The sequence below is a fragment of the Aspergillus nidulans genome, chromosome III (assembly GCF_000011425.1).
Source record: "Aspergillus nidulans FGSC A4 chromosome III".
NCBI classification, from domain to species: domain Eukaryota; kingdom Fungi; phylum Ascomycota; class Eurotiomycetes; order Eurotiales; family Aspergillaceae; genus Aspergillus; species Aspergillus nidulans.
This window is the reverse complement of record NC_066259.1, coordinates 3,287,410-3,304,005: the sequence shown is the minus strand read 5'-3', so window position 1 is coordinate 3,304,005 and position 16,596 is coordinate 3,287,410. Positions and strand designations below refer to the sequence as shown.

Below are 16,596 nucleotides of genomic sequence, written 5' to 3'. Positions count from 1 at the left end.
GAGAAAGATCTCTATAGATTAGGGCTGAACGGCCAGATTGATTTTCGTTGTAGCAGCCCTGGCAGTTACTGGGTGAAAAGTCTAGGGGGGAAGGTAAATACCAGCCGTACAGACTGATATTTCAGGATATTCTACCAAAATATTCATCTTTAGCAGGAATCTGTGCATCACTACTCCTTCAAGTCTATGGATTATAGTAATTTCCACTGTCTACCTCAGTCAATATCAGCAGAGGGTTGCACTATTTTATCCTTACATTTCACTTGCATCAGTAGATGGCACATGAGATGGATGCGACGGCCACTAGCATGTTGTGGTGATCTTCAATATGCCTAGTAAATTCATTGTAATATGCCTAGATCATTCTATAACTCGAGGGAACCATAGCCATGCAGTTTTCTGGTGCAAGCATATGCATTACTCAGTATATCTCCCTCACCCCTCCTACAAGCTCATTCCCAATCCATCTACGAGTGTCGAGTAACCGGTATTACCATAACCTAGATCCACCGGACAATTTTTTCTTCGCCCAGGCTCGGAGTCTCTTTGCCCACTTGCGGGCCTTAGGACTTTAATCCAATTTCGCCCAGCTCAACCCCATACCTTGTCTAGAGCCGCAGCGCTCTGACCGTACCACGTTATGTCGTATAACCTAACGTCATGCCACAAACCCTGGTGAGACTAGGGCAAAAGGGCAAATTGTCAGCATCCCACGTAGGGCGGGGGCACAGCCCCGTGCCGAGGTTGTTCCCGAAGGCTCAGGCTGCAGAGATAGCTGCAGGTCTGTAAGCGAGGGGCAGGCCACGAGATGACCACGTCTTTTAGGTGATAAGATCCAATCCCTGTCTTATCTCCGTCTGAGACTGTTCCCTGAGACTGTTCCATGATTCGATCGTTACCAGCCGTACACGTCAGAGGCGGGAGGTGAGAAAGATGCACGACGGATGATCGGTGCGTGCATTGAAAGTATATCCGGCTAAGATGAGCCTTGCCTACTGCATTTAGATTTACATAGCCACAGAATTTCAAGGCACCGACAAGGCCGAAAGGGGAATGTACCAGAACGTCAATCAACAGCAGGCGAAGAAGCGATCTTCAGTAGCATGAAGGTCATATACGTACGAAGCATAATTACTCTACCCCACAAAAGAAAAGGATGAGAAAAAAGAAAGCCAACGAATAATATCTCCGTTTACTATTCGTTGCTGCATCTGCTCCGTGTTAACACTCATCATACGAGCACAGAGAGTGCCCAGCATAGCACCATTAGGCCCTCCAAGTCTGTCACGTCAAATCAGCTTATGACAGGCGTCAATTTAGCCTTGAGATGTGGGCCTAAATAATGAGCTAAGAAGGTATCTTTCCATTTTAGCTCGTTGGGACTACGGTATGATCAGCACACATCACCAAAGAAAAAAGCAGAAAATAAGAGGAAAAAAGGGAGAAAACGATGAAAAGACCAAAAATGCAAACAAACCTTGACGGATCAATCTGCAGATCGAATTTCCGAAATACATGGGCGTAGGTCAGATATAGCTCTGCCCAGGCTAGCCTAACGGCCCATCAACAAACATTAGTACGCAAGCGGCATTGAATAGATGACCTAATGGAAAGAGTATACGCACTGCTGCCCAAGACAACTTCTCGGGCCCCGCGAAAATGCTAGGAGCCACTTATCGAGTGACTTTCCTTTCTCGCCGAGCCAGCGCTCCGGAATGAAGGAGTGAGGATCCTCGAAGATGTCGGGGTTTGTATGCACGAAGTGGCTAGACTGGCTGACAATTGTCTAAATAGTTTAGTAGTTATTTGGTGGATGGATGTGGAATCGCAGGAGGCCAGGACTTACACCACCGGGGATATGCGTTTTTGTGATCACGGCCCCAGATTTAGGGACGACGCGTGGGAGGGGGGATGCGACGCCGGGACTCATCCGGAGGGATTCTTTAATGACAGCCGTCTGTTCAATGCATTAGCACGACTATAGCACATGGTACCACCAACAACTCACTAAGTATGGCAACTTCTCGAGCTCTTCCCAAGTAGGTGCAGCCCCATCAAGACTCGGCCACGCCTCAACAAGTTCCGTCTTCAACCGCTCATATATGCCTCTGGACTTCTCCTGCAAGATATAGAAACACCCGTGCATGAGAGTCATCCCTGTTGTATCCGCGCCGCCAAACATGAGCGCCTGGCTCTCCTCATATAGACTTCCCTTGCTGGGCTGGGTTTTTGTCCGGTATGCCTCGGGTCGCAGGAGCTCGTGGTAGATCGTGGTGTTGTGAGGCAGTTTTTCCAGCTGGGAAGGGTCAGAAGTGAGGTCTTCGATCTGGGCTTTGAGGAGCTGTGGCCAGTCCCGTGTTAGCCGCCTTCACTCAAGTGGACAGGGAGAGGTACAGTTTGGAGGTCGACCAGCCCTGCCGTTGCAGGGCTGAGGATCTTCGACAGTTTCGGGGGGCAGTTCATGATCATCTCTTTGTAGAAACCAAAGTGCTTGAAAGCCGGGAATACGGTCATGGAGGCGTCCATGGCCAGGAGGAGGGGCGATTCATATTTTGGCGCGTGAACTGCATTGACAGAGTTTGCGAAGCAGAGATCTGGTGTACTTTATCAACACCGGTAGATATATCCTCCTCCGCATGGAAGGGAGAATGTAGACCAAAATCATGGGTGGGTGGACGCACAGGTTATTACATCAACCGACATACAGCGAAACGCATAGAACAGGTCGACAGCCTCCTCGCTGTTCTGGCCGAGAGTCTTGCACAGATCAAGGACCTGCTCTCCAAACCACTTGTTAATCAAACCATAGTGGCCGTCTTAGGTGAAACAGCGACTGGATACTGACTATGCCCTCTACGATCTTCTGAGCGTCTTGCACGGCTTTGCGGGAAAACCGTCGCGAGAGAATATCCTTCCTCTCTTTAGCTTCCGCATAGCGTAGATACCCAAACGAAGAGCGGTCCTCGCCGAAGCTGTGGTAGAGCCGTTCCTCCTTGTCCCAGCGATTGGCTGGGTTAAAGATCTCGAGGTATGCCGCTGGGGAGCGGAAGTGCAGCTGCGCGTGCCTGCATCAGTACAAACCCATGGCATTACCAGTAAAAAAGTATCTGATAGATTGATCTCACCTCGTTCGGGCCAATTCGGATAATGTCGCCTGCAGAAGTTACGATTTCCTATAAGGACCGGCTGTGGAGCAATTCGAAACGGGGGGATGCACATACCATATTTCTTATGGAGCTCCCCCAGATGATGCACAAACGAGTGCTTCCAGGAAATGTCAATGTATGCCCGGTAGAAGCGCGTGAGAGCAGCAAGTGGGGGACCAGGAAACCGGGCCAGGGGGTGCCAATAGAAGGTGTAGCAGACGTAGGACAGGGAATAAGAAATCAGCGCTCCAGCCAGCGCCAACAGCGAAGTGTATGCATCCATTCCAACGGATCAAGCCGACAGCCCCGTACGATTCAACGCAGAGAGAATTAGATGTCTCGAGCTCCATTTTCGCTACTTGATCTGGGGGGAGGGAAATTTCAGCGGTGCTTATTAAACGGTCTAGCGGACTGGCAGATACCAGATAGGATAGCCCGCATATGGCCTAGTCCCTGACGCATGAAGGAACGGCACATATCCAGACGGGCTAGGATTGTGAATGGCATCAATGTGGACCGCAGTCCCACTGCTAGGAAATCGGCCAATATCCCGTTTGCGCGGTGGTTACAGGATTGCTCGGAGTCGTTAGACGAGAATCCGCCCATTGGCTCAGCGGAACTTTTGTATCACGCTGGGCAGAGCCAGCATAGCACAGCCAATGGCGATCGAGGCGCTCGGCAGCATGGAGACGAAATGGGCCTTTCATCCCTTCCGGCCCGCAGCCCGTTCGTACCGCTGCCGTTGTTCGAGCGCCAACTTGTCAAAAGTCCCTCTGTCTCCCCACCCGCTGTCACCGGAATATCCGCCCGTCAACGGTGCGCCCACTCTGTTCATCAATCCTCGTCAATCCTTCGAGGACCTGGCTATCATTTCTGGAGTATTTCTCCATGTCAAATCCACGATCGCTTCAGTTCTGTCGCTGCATTTGATCCATCAAGCATGGTTGAGGAATACAGGCTCGAGGTCGACATCAATGTGCGAGCCGTCCCTTACCCCTTTTTCCTCCAAATTTTTATTTTATTTTTTTTTGTTTTTTCATTTTTTAGCAGTATTTCTCTAGGCCAGGGGTAGCTTCCCCCGCTACTTTGGCTTCACCCCATATATTTAGATTTGGAGCGGAGCTGATTCTTTTCGGCACGTCAGCATCCCGACGACACGGATTCCGCTTATAGCGATGATTATAACTCGTCTGTGCTTATACGACCCGACCCTGATCGACGCGGTCGCTGATGCTGCGCTAGGGAATTGACCTCGCTGCGGAGCAGTATTGTGGATTACCGCTACGAGAACGGGCGACGCTACCATGCTTACCGCGCTGGATCATACTGGTGAGCAGGAGCCGGGTCGCATTAGAGATCCTTCTAAATTAAATTCACTAGGGGACCTAATGATGAGAAGGCGCAGGACCATCTGGATTTCGGGTGAGTAATTCCCATCCACGCCGGCTGCGCAAGACTGACGAACAAACCGACACCATGTCTACAACCTCGTCCTGGGCGGACGGCTCTATCTAGCGCCTATCCCGGACGACGCGCAGGTGAGTGATCGACCGCGTCCTGAGGCTGGGGCGGTATTGACGTTGCACAGAAAGTCCTCGATGTTGGGACAGGGACGGGCATCTGGGCAGTGTATAGTCGCGACCCTATCCCAAGCAGCCTGAGAATTGTTTATAAATACTCACTCGCGCAGAGAATTCGCAGACCTTCATCCTTCCTCAGCGGTTATCGGAACCGATCTCTCCCCAATCCAGCCCCGTTGGGTTCCCCCGAATGTCCAGTTCGAAGTCGACGACTGCTGCGACGAATGGCTGTACGGAGACAACGCGTTCGATTTCGTACACATCCGTGGACTGTACGGCTGCGTCGCGGACTGGGACGCGTTCTATAAACAGGCATTACGGTACGTCGAGCCTCCCTCTGGCGAGCTGAAGTGCTAAATACCTATGGAACAAGATCAGTCAAGCCCGGCGGATGGATCGAGCAAGTCGAGCAATCGGTAGTACCAAAGTCGGACGACGGGACTACTGTGGGGACGATCTTCGAGGAATGGGGACGGGTCTCTCTCGAAGCCGGCGAGGCGTTTGGGAAATCTTTGAGGATCGTCGACGAGTCCAGGGACAGGATGATCAAGGCTGGTTTTGTGGACGTGGTCGAGCGACGATACAAGATCCCCATTGGCGGATGGGCCAGCGATCACCGTCTTAAGCAGCTGGGACTATATAACCGGCTGCTGTGGGAAGAAGGGATCGAGGGATGGAGCATGTACCTGTTAACCACCATTCTCAAGGTACACTCCCCGTCCAGTATCCAGGACTGTGGCTAAGCTATCCAGTGGTCACGCGAAGAAGTTGAGCTATATCTGTCGCGCATGCGAAAGGGCCTTCGCACTCCAAGAATCCATGCATATCAGGAATGGTCTGTTGCCCTTTTTCCCTCAGAAAGAGAGAAAAATATCTTCAGGCGCTGGGCTGACCTTGATAGTACTGTTGTCTACGGTAGGAAGCCTGCAAAGGCGGACCTTGGGGCTCAATGAAGCCGAGTATCCGATTGAGATGGACTGTGGCAAGGCCGGCTGGAAGCCATAGTACTCTAGCCATATCCTTCGATAAAAAAAAAAAAAAAAAGGCGATTGACTCTCCGCCTGATGAGCTGAGAAATCGAGGCAACTGCAGGGCGATAACATTTAAAAGCTGCCATGGACAGGCGTTCAGGTGTAGCGTGCTAAGCCACGTGAATAATGTATTGTTTAACTTTTGGCATCCATGGCGTTTTTTTAATTTGTAATGCTGGACAGGGCTGTGTGTTTATTGGTCGCATTATAAAGTCGCTGCAGAGCACAGGCCACAGGGTGAGGCTGGGCAAATATTTGGGGCAGATGATATTGATCAAGTTGGTTGGCCGCTTCTTCCATTTTGGAAAGTTCTATATTTAGTTTATCTCAACTTGGCTTTAGCAAATGGACGCTGTGCCGTTCGCCGCAGGCTGAGCGAGGCTTACCGTCTCGGACGTGTATAGTCCCAGCATTTGAAAGGGTTGGCGATACCCCGATGCTTTAGCAGGCGCATCTAAACGCTGTTGCGACCCTAGGCAACAATGCGTTGCGTCCTCTCGATTAGCCATCAAACATTCACACAGCGCTCGTGCTATGTATGAACACGCGTCACTGCTGTAAGCTGCCTGCCCAATTGCTCAGCTGACGGCTTTGCAGATTACCAGAAACCGGCTCTACGGCTCGCAATCCGTGATCCGTGAAGTACATGACAGAAAGCCATAGGAGCACGTTTGAGATCGTACTCTCGGAGGCACCTGCTAGGACTTTCCGCGCTCTCAATCGCTCACCTCCGGCAGTGGCCTTGAACCACAAGAGCGGGCCTGACTGGAGATGGGGCGATCGCCGTGGCGACTCTGACGACAAGGCATATCGGGCTTCCCGGCGGAGAATTGAGGCTTTTATTGAGGCTTTTCCCTCTCTGTCTGGTATTGATCGGGCCATTTCCGAGTGCTGTGAGGGAGTTCTAACACTCAGTTGATCATTCTCATGCGGTGCCACGCGAACAGGATGACTCCCCTTGGGCAATATCCATAGCTGCAACCACTCCCAAGATGTACGGCAGATTTGGGGACGTTCGTTAGCGTTAATCAGGGCGCTGTAGGACACCTTAGCCTAGCTAGGGCTAAACAGGGCGGGTTATTCGTAAATGTGGGACGTATAGCTAGGATGCAGTTCCTGAGCTCGTGGAAAAGAAGCTGGCCCAATGGCGCGTCGCCGCGTGTGACAATGTAGCAAGGACCTTGTCGTACCTGAGGACGAGAATGACGGGCCTAGGTTTGGTCAAAGTAGAGGCCCAGTGAAATACCATTGGGAGGGGTAGGACTAGCAGCATAACTTTGCCGTTCACTAAGGAGTGGGGATGTGGGAGTCTAGAGGTATCTCTGCCATCCCAGACGAATGTCACAGCGCCTAGTGACACGATGCGGTTGGTCTGTAGAGAGTGAATAGTTGATGCCAACACTATTCAGACCTTGCGCACATCCCTTCCCAGTATACGCTGCTCATTACGCCCAAGTCTCCGTTAGGCAATGAGAGAGCATTCCTGCACATCCGTGTCTGTCCCTTGCCCAGTTTGCTCGATCTCCGCATCTGATTTGGTCGCCTAGCGTGGGCTTCACGTCAGTCCATGGGTCTGAATGTAAATGTTTTCTCATGAATCAGCAAGAACAGGACATGCCAAATGCGTCTTCATGGTATGCATATGGCTCTCGAACAGGCGCAGATAACTGCACATGGGACCATTGGCTGGCCCTTGTTAGTGACATGATGCGAGAAGAGTTCGTTTTCCCTCAAGATCCTGGAGTATCTCCTAAATTGAACTAGATGGTTCGAGAACCTATAAATGAGCTAAATCATAATCTTAGTAGGCACGGTCAACCAGGATTGTTAGAACTGAGGCTGACTGTATGCTTCCTTGAGGCTCTCTTAATTTCACCCGGGTTGAGCAGGGATAAACAAACCTAAGATGAAAGCGGTTAGTGCTTCGAGAGCCTTGTTGAGCCGCAGTATGATAGTTGCAGTGGGGACTGTTATGGGCTAAGTCCTCCGCGGCAAGGTTGAAAGAGAGAAATGTTGAAAGAGACAATTGTTGGAAGGGAAAGTTATGAAGAGGGGAGAGTTGACAGGGAGAGGGTTGAAGAGGAGAGGAATGAATAGGAAAAGCGTTGAATAAGGGAAGGGCAGACAAGAGAAAGAGTTGAATGAGGGGTGAATACGTGTTGAATTGGATACGAGCCGCAATACATCCTCAAATCATGTGGGGATCAAGAATATCAGCCTGGTATAGCTATTTAGCCCGCAAAACAGTATAAGAAGCTGATCAAAGTCATCCAACCGTCCTCATCGCTTCATAACTTCGTAAGTTCTACTCTCAATGTCCTCTCCTCAAAGCAAGTAAACAGTTCCATTTCTTTCTATTCTCCTTTATTCATCTATACGTTTCTCATCATGCCTGGCAAATACGTTGAGTCGTTTGAACAGCCAACCTCCTTAACATTCGATCCTAGCGAAATGGTTAGGTCTCATACGCCTCTCTTCAATGATAATTTCACCCCAAGATACCTCTACAGGCTCGTTGCACCCCAGTCTGCTGGTATAACCAACTCCTCAAGCGTTGTCCCGCCTATGGTGCATGGATATTCAAAAGACATCTTCCAGCTCCCAACTCCCAAGGCCGCGAACCTCCTCTTGAAGCATCTCCTCTGGCAGAGAGGTCACGAAGATGGATGCAATTTGATGAGCTGGACGAGCTCTCTACTATTTGCTCTTCAATATGCTCTATACCGCCACCGCAAGGATGGCGATGACCTGCGGCATATCCATCTCATCATCCTAGATACGACCTTGTTCCCAGCGGGAACTTTCATCCAAGACATGGAGATAATGCGCGCCTTCCAGGCGGCTGACCCTAGATTGCAAAAGTTTATCGAGTTTCGAGAGAGTGAATACTACTTTGGTGAATACCTAACTCAGGGGAGACTGGCGATTCAGAACCGCTGCGCATGTACATCTGTCCAGAAAATGATCGATCTTGGCCTGTTCGGCCTGCAGCCTGCACTTGCCGACAAAACGCAGTGGCAATGGTGGCCCAAGCGGGTCCTTTTCTTTCGCGAACAGTTTGAATCGGGGCAATGTGTACCGACTACCGATGGCGATGTTGGAACCGCAGTCGAGATGGCGAGGCAGTGCTTCGGGGGACATTGGACGGTGCCTGGTGCGATTATGCTGCTTGCGCTCCGACCACGTAAGAAGGACGACGCAGCTATCCTACAGGGCCTGAAATCTCGATTCTCACGTAAGTTTGTTTGTTCTGGCAGTTGTACAGCTTCTAAATAATCTAGTGGCTGAAATCAGGGGCGCCGGGCTGCATCGGGTCAAGATCGATGCCAGACGTCTACCTGAGGTCGCACAATTCAAAGAGCTTATTCAGTCGGTTCAGCGCAGCTATTCACTGACCGAGTATGACTCCCTAGTGGGCTCTGTCCAGGGCCTCAGTGTTTGAGATAATCATGTCTTCACTGGAAATACACATCTCGGATGCAGTCAGTTTGGACTTTAGCGCACTCGCACATGTGGCAATGGCAAATTGTGCTCTCTTAAGTCATTTTCCTTTCATTATTGGTTTCGTTTGTTTATTTTGCGCGGACTTTAAAGGATATTTCGGGTTTTCAAAAGAGACATTACATAGGCCTCAGGGTATCTGAAAAGCCGTCTCAAAGTAATGGTGCTGAACAAAGAATGCCATGGAATGATTTCTTCCCAGCTCCCTTGCTCTGTCATCCATACTATTCTTTCATACTTCTTACCGTCGGTGGCATGCCTCGCACACCCTGCAGGGCCCATGTGGCTTGGGACGGTCAAGGCACGATTCTACCTCACATAGTCGTTTCGGTATCTCAATGGATCAAAGAGGAGTACCTCTTCCTGTGCTTCTAGTTGTTAGCCCTGCCTCTAATATTTAGTCGGGAAATGGCGATCGACAAGGGTCATCTTTTCATGGAGACATATACAGAGGCGCAGCGCCGAGCCGACGAATGAAATCGAGAGACCTACCGCCTCCCTGCCTACTCGCCACCTCCTTTCAGCTGAGAGATATGACTTACCAGCCAACCCATGCAGCCCAAGTATGTGACGAAGCCATTTGGAATATTTTGCCACGGCTGCGCTGGGTCGATGGGGACGTCAGCTTAGGTGTATTTGAAGCCTTGTTGGATGGCGACATAACCAATCGGCCGGTGCTGCAATATTCAGAGGCCTGGATGCGTTAGAGCTTGATCAAACATCACTAGAGATTGAACACGTCTAGTCATTGGTTCGGAACAGCGTTCTAGGCATTCGTTGCAAGTTTGCGCAGTACTAGTGTGAGAGACCCTCTGTTTGAATGGAACACATAATCTACCTGGTAAGGCCTTGAGACATAGCCTAACAATATCAAGCTTACACTAAAATGGATACTTCAACAACCCCCGAAAGACAGTAACAGTGTACTGAAAAGATTTTTAAGTTTTTGGTTATTTCACCACAAATCACTGATGAGCGGACCATTTAGGGAATTGCCAATGAATAAACCTCACCCGCCGATAAAGCCATAACAGGTTTTTCTCACAGAGCTAGATTAGAAGATATAGCCATGAGCAGAATGATTCATTATGAAGTTTAGGCCTCGGTATTTTTAGCAGTGTCTTGATAAGGGTATGTACGTCAAGTAATGCTATGCTTCGCTTCTTGGAATCCCTACTGGTAATGGATGAGCCTTGTTTTCCGCCTATATATCTACCTTTTTTCATCGATGTAGGTGGTTTTCAAAGAATGCTAAGGGTTGATGATAGATATGGTGAGATGCCCTTTCTCCAAGTAATCGGGCTCCCTGGTTCAACTCATTTTGGCCACGATCATGCGTGTCCGTCAGTACTGGACGAATTTGATGGCCAGTGAACGTTTCGCATATGGGAGGTAGTAAATATAACGCAGCAGCATTCTCTGGGTCGTCGAATTATCTTTAGGCAATGTAAGCTTGACTTCTGGATGCTGGCTTGTCGACAGATATCTTCAAGGACATAGGGGACTCTATTTACCCAGCGAGATACACGCTATACTGCATTTGGATGTTCCAGCACTACCTTTTGATTATCTCTACTTCCATACGCAGTATATTGTATCTGAAAATAACTGTTCTATCTACCATGTTCAACTCGGCAGAGGGTCGATTCTCCGGAGCTGCTATGTAGTAAGTCTTGAAGAGTTAAATCCAGCATCGGACGGTAAGACTGCGAACAGTAACCAAGGAGCTTAGGCTTAACTCCGAACTCAGTAGATTTGAGACTCCCTGAAGTTATAGAAGGACCGTGCTCGCACAAGTCCACACCAAATGACTTAAGGCGGAGGGACAGCGATAACTCCGATTATGTCCGTTGAATCAGGCCTGCGTTAACAATATATAAGCCCAGCTCAAGAGCATCAGGTTGATGAACTACACATACCCAAATCAGTTAGCCTCTAGTCATGGCTCAGCAATACGCCAAAGACCAACCTGCAGGCTTCACCAACCGCATCGAGAAGGTTGCCATTATTGGGGTACGTCTCCACGTAACTAACCACTTCAGGGGTTAATGGTCAAGCTAAGACCTAACAAGGCCGGTGGTTCCATTGGCAGACACCTCACCGACCAGCTCCTCAAGAATGGAAAGCATACAATTACCGCAATCACTCGACCCGAAAGTACCAACAGAATTCCCGATGGAGTCAAACTTGCGCGTGTGGATTACAGTAGTGATGACGATAGCGCCCTCGTCGAGGTCCTCAAAGGCCAACAAGTGCTGCTTATCACCATGAACGTGATGGCGCCGCGCGATACAGTCGTGAAAATCATCCGCGCCGCAGCCAAAGCTGGGGTTCGTTATATCGAGCCGAACTGGTACGGCCACGACGCCGCGAACGATGCGCTTTGCAGAGATAGTATGCTAACGGAGAACCGAGACCGCGCCATTGAGGAGATCAAGAAGCTCGGTGTAAGTGCGTACTTGCTCCTCGTCTGCAACTTCTGGTATGAGTTCAGTCTCGGAGGAGGGACCGATCGGTTCGGGTTCAACTTCGCGAAGAGGACATTTACGATATTCGATAACGGGGATGTTGCGATTAATACGACGACCTGGCCTCAGTGTGGCCGCGCGATTGCGAGTCTGTTGAGTCTGAAGGAACTGCCCGAAGACGAGAGTGACACCAGCCCTACGCTCTCACAGTTCACGAATCGGGGCACTTACGTGTCGAGTTTCAGACTCACGCAGCGAGATATGTTTAAAAGCGTCAAGCGTGTTACGGGAACTGCTGATAGTGAGTGGAAAATCACACGAGAATTATCTCTGGTGCGGTTCAAAGAAGGCCAAGAAGCATTGAAAGTCCATGACTGGAAGGCATTTCCGAAGATGCTGTATAGCCGAATGTTCTTTCCCAATGGGGACGGTGACTATGAATCGAGACTGGGACTTGACAATGCTGTGCTTGATCTTCCTGTTGAAGAATTGGATGAAGCCACCAAGGAGGGGATTCGGATGGGGTTGGCGGGTGAAGTGCCTTTCTCCCATTAAGAAATGAGCGTACTCAAGTGGCAATACCGCCAAAGCCCGGTTCTGGGACGGGATTACCCTGCCAGTTAAGCTCTTGAGAAGTTTCCTGATGTCAGTATAACCCAAATGCAGAGATTTCAAACTTGCTCTTAAGGTTCACGAAAGATTGAAGGAGGAAGATGAAGCAACCTACGATCAGAGGCGGCGCAATCAAGATTGTATCTTTCCAGGGAACCTAAGGCCGTACAAGGTATGCCCACCTGCAGGTGTCACATCGAATATTTGAGTCCGTTTAAGACCTGACCTGAAGATGAAGTTGCTGGCCTTTCAGTAGAAGAGGATGTTGTCTGCCGTGTTGACACTGTGACCTCTCCAGACTTGCCGCACAATTTAGAGCTTGTTGAGCATCGGTGCTTCACTACTAGCGGTTCATGCTATTGCTATTCCGCTTCAGCACTCCTGAGCTCCTCTGCTCGACAATATGATATATATAGACCTTCAGGAGTAACTCGAAGACGAGTGCAAATACCAGCGGTTACCTACAGTATCGTGTACTTGGAGGTTCCTCAACTGGTCATGGAAGACCGCTATAACGCCTGGATAAAGTCAAAATGCGCGTGAGTACATGGTGTATATCAATGTTCCGGGCTGGGACGGCAAGAGGCGAGCAACTCATGGGCTCTCAGGTTCACGATATGGTCTTTTTGTTGTGAGGGAGGAGTCAAAGAAGCAGCTGTAGAAATCGGTACTTCCTTGTAAAACGCTAGCGGCACTATTGAGTGTGCGCATGTGAGACTCATATATAGGCTTCATTCATCCGTAGAATAACCTTCGCGTTGGATGAGATGCAAGGGGACGAGGGTTAGTTTGGTTGCGCTTCAGGCAATTTGTATTTCTCAACTTTCTCAACCTCCAGCAAGGCATCGTCAATCTTCCCAATCAACAATTCTTCAGGCTCCAAACCAACACTGATCCTCACAATATGTCTCGGCACACCCTAACCCTCGCACTGCATCAAGCCTCGTCATCAAGGCCTTGAATCTCTCAAACCAACCGGGCGTAGTCTCGACCGCAGATGGCAGTGTGAACCCTGATTTGCTGGAGATTGAACGTGAGATTCAGGTCTGGAAAGCAGAATTCGGAGAGATCGAGGGGGGGGACTGTTGCGGTATGGGTGAGAAATTCCTTGGAGGATTATGAGTACCTACGGAAGAAGAGACTGGGGGAATAGTAGATATTGTCGCATAGCCTACTGAATAGAGAAATCTGAGTTGTATACATCACCTAGCTCTCGGTAGGGTACGCTCTGCTACGAAGAATATGTTGCGCCGCTTAGTCTACAGTCAGGCTCGATCAATTTAAACAGGATGCCTGGCTTTGTAACATAGCTGTGCACAGACTGGCGCTGTATGAAGACTGTCTGAGATGAGAATGCACTTCAGGATGGACCACCGACTGACTCTAGCGCGCCACAGTATGGTCCCGCTTAGGGCAGATGGACGCCAGGGACTGCCAGCGACATGGTAGGATCGTTTCTGCCGCGCTCCCTCCTCGCCCGTGAATGGTCAGGCCAGTTGAGGACCCCAATGGTGATTTTACTGCGGAGTAGATCGGCAGTGTTAGGTCTCGGCCTCTTCAGTTCCTGCAAGGAATTCAAGCCATTGTTATTTCGGAGTAACTTCAAACCCCATGGGCAACTGATCGGCATAATGCGCACTGGGCCATTGCCTACCAGGCTACCGGGTCTAGCTTCTAGCAAAGGCAGTAGTGTGAAGGTTTTTCTCTGCTGCGCGCTCCTGACTCTCCACCGAGCCTTTCCTCTTGAACAGAGCAAGATGACCCGGACAAAGAACGAAGGTCAGCCATATTAACCGTTTTTCAAACAGCTGCTGGCCCTTCCGCGTCAGGTCAACCATGTCGTGGTCTATGGCCCAAATACCGGAGTTGACGCAGACCTCGTCCAGCTCCTGGCTGACCTGGCTCGTATGCGCTCATTCCTGCGCGCCTCCGTGCATGTTTGACGAGACAGATATCTTTCTCCAAGGAAGGACAAACCATATGTTTTTGTGGAGATTACGAGTTTATCATTGCGGCACTGTCTATTTTCTCCATAGGAGGGGCAGTGGTACCTTTTTTGCGTGAGTTCTGAACCCGCCTTTGGAATTCCCTAATACCTGACACTGTTTATGCCATAGCAACTGGTATCGTGCCGGAAGAGGCACTGCATATTTCCCGGCAATACGAGTCCAGCACTGTCCTGGCCAGTCAAAACCACCTTCAGGCAGCTAAAAGCATCCGAGATTATGCCGTTTCTCATGGTTTTCCCGTCGTGGTGTTTCCAATCCAGATCAAAACGTCGCCAGCCATCGAACTTGATAGCCCAGCATCGGCATTATATCCTAGTCTGGATATTCCTGAGGCTCATCCTGGCCTGCTCCTTCTCACGTCGGGCTCAACAGGTTCTCCTAAAGGGGTGGTGCATCCACGACGTCTGTTCTATGAACTGCACAGAAGCGGCTCGTCAGGTGAGGTGCTCCTGAACCACAGGCCTCCGCACTGGGCCGGCGCTATTCTCCCATTATTTCGGCAACTTCTGGCCGGCGCCCGCATAGAGGCCATTGCTTCTGAGCCCTTCGTTCTTTGGGAACGTTTGCGAGTAGGCGGGGTGACTCTGCTCATGGGGCCGCCACGTTTCTGGATCCTGATGATGAGTTACTATCAGGACCATATTACGCTCAAGTTGCCATTGAGAGAGGTCGAGGGATACCTCTGCGGAGCCCAGCGGCTTCGCTGTGCCCGTGTGAGCGGCATGATGCCACATACTGCCGTGCTCCGGTTTTGGCGAGATGAGATCGGTCGACCACTGCAGGTCTTTTACAACACTACCGAGCTTTGCGGTGGGTGCTTACCTACTACCCCTTGGACAAAGTCAGATGAGAAGCAGCTTGACGTGCGTATAGCCTGATTGTGTATTTGCGATACATCGATATATTACTTATGAGCGCGAAGCGTTGCATAGGAGGACCGAGCCGAAGTTTGACGGTCCGCTTGTCGGAAGGCGACCTTGGAGAACTGCTGGTCAAGGCCGCGGCGATGTTCACACAGTGCGTACCCATTCTGTGTATCTAATCCCCTTCGAGTTATTTCTCTCACTCAACAACATAAGCTACCTGGGCGACGAAGAAGCCACAAGAGCAGCTTTTACTGGAGATGGCTTCTAAAGGACAGGGGACCCCGTCCGTCGCTTGGGAGACGACTACTGCATCGACGGGCGGGTGTCATCGGATTGTAAGCAGACCAGCGCTCCCAGCCATCGTAAATCTCCTGGGCTCCTCGTACTGACCGGCCTTTCGAGCTATGCAGTTGTCAAGTTCCGCGGCTATAAAGTTCCAATCCTTGGAGTAGAGATGCATCTGCCAGACCTTCCGTTCATCGCCGAGGGCTGCATCCTCACAGCGACATCCGAGGACAACGGTGGGCAAGTCGCGGCCCTGGTGCGGTTCCAGGCTGATGGTTTATGCGGTGCAGATCCTGATATACAGCAGGGACCGTGCCACAACCAGACCAGTCATGCCTGAAGTTCGTGCAGGAGAGCCTGGCCCCTAGTTTGCCAGCGTATATGCTCCCAACAATGCTACGAGGTTTGCAAGATGGAGAGGAAATCCCCCGGTCCATCTCCCTCAAGGCTCTCCGCCGCAAGGCTGTGGAGCAGCACTTTGCCTTGTCGGACAACGTGAAATTGCCCCTAGATGTAGAGTGTCGTTGTGTCGATCAGGATGCGCTTTCCAGGCCACTGAGAGCTTGGGACTGGGGCAGCCTGCAGTCTGCGAGAGAGGTCTAAATGGATCATCGTGGCCGACTATGTTCCATGCTGACTGTCAGTTGGATGAGCAACTGCATTACCTAGCGCTGAGAATGCATTCTCTTTTTTTATACTGAAATAGCAGGTTGTTTGTGTCTGTACCACTGTTTACTGGTTCAATGCATAGTATCATAAAAGGGTTTCATGGTAAGTTCATAACGTGAGTGCATGACATAAAGGCACGATGTTGGTACAGATCAAGTTATCAGCCTGGGTCCCGTCTTTATACGGCGTAATAGAAGTGAAAGGGGTGACTGGGTCTAAGTTGTTGAGGAGCGGCCTGCATAAGCAATAACATATTCTTGCTTTCTGATCTCTCTTGTCGAGTTGTCCGCTTCAGCACATCTTACACAGTTAATTAAGTTTCTGCCGGTTGTATTGGGGTTACAACGGCAATATGTAGACTTCGAGAATCTGAATTATCATGACACTACCTATGGTAATATGGGTTTCACATTATTTTCGAGAGATTAT

At 50.2% G+C, this 16,596-nt stretch overlaps 5 protein-coding genes across 5 annotated transcripts, besides 1 other annotated feature; 3 read left to right on the top strand and 2 right to left on the bottom strand.

Annotated features, from left to right (window-relative positions):
* Positions 1-16,596: part of a sequence feature (contig 1.158 1..283337(-1)) that runs on past both edges of the window.
* On the bottom strand, positions 1,295-3,429 carry ANIA_08615 (protein CYP677A1; the record flags this gene model as incomplete). Its single annotated transcript, XM_050611840.1, has 10 exons — positions 1,295-1,382; positions 1,478-1,552; positions 1,626-1,786; positions 1,847-1,957; positions 2,009-2,341; positions 2,395-2,594; positions 2,682-2,775; positions 2,846-3,055; positions 3,126-3,154; positions 3,222-3,429. 10 exons carry the CDS (start codon positions 3,427-3,429, stop codon positions 1,295-1,297), a joined length of 1,509 nt encoding a protein of 502 aa, XP_050467821.1.
* ANIA_08617 (uncharacterized protein) lies at positions 6,307-7,006 on the bottom strand (the record flags this gene model as incomplete). Its single annotated transcript, XM_676794.1, has 2 exons — positions 6,307-6,793; positions 6,948-7,006. 2 exons carry the CDS (start codon positions 7,004-7,006, stop codon positions 6,307-6,309), a joined length of 546 nt encoding a protein of 181 aa, XP_681886.1.
* ANIA_08618 (uncharacterized protein) lies at positions 8,146-9,199 on the top strand (the record flags this gene model as incomplete). Its single annotated transcript, XM_676795.1, has 2 exons — positions 8,146-8,992; positions 9,039-9,199. 2 exons carry the CDS (start codon positions 8,146-8,148, stop codon positions 9,197-9,199), a joined length of 1,008 nt encoding a protein of 335 aa, XP_681887.1.
* Positions 11,200-12,281, top strand: ANIA_08619 (uncharacterized protein; the record flags this gene model as incomplete). Its single annotated transcript, XM_676796.1, has 2 exons — positions 11,200-11,271; positions 11,301-12,281. 2 exons carry the CDS (start codon positions 11,200-11,202, stop codon positions 12,279-12,281), a joined length of 1,053 nt encoding a protein of 350 aa, XP_681888.1.
* ANIA_08620 (uncharacterized protein) lies at positions 12,872-16,101 on the top strand (the record flags this gene model as incomplete). The annotated part of the gene is made up of 9 exons (XM_676797.1): positions 12,872-12,877; positions 13,067-13,121; positions 13,549-13,559; positions 14,147-14,243; positions 14,375-14,398; positions 14,456-15,210; positions 15,270-15,364; positions 15,484-15,773; positions 15,803-16,101. 9 exons carry the CDS (start codon positions 12,872-12,874, stop codon positions 16,099-16,101), a joined length of 1,632 nt encoding a protein of 543 aa, XP_681889.1.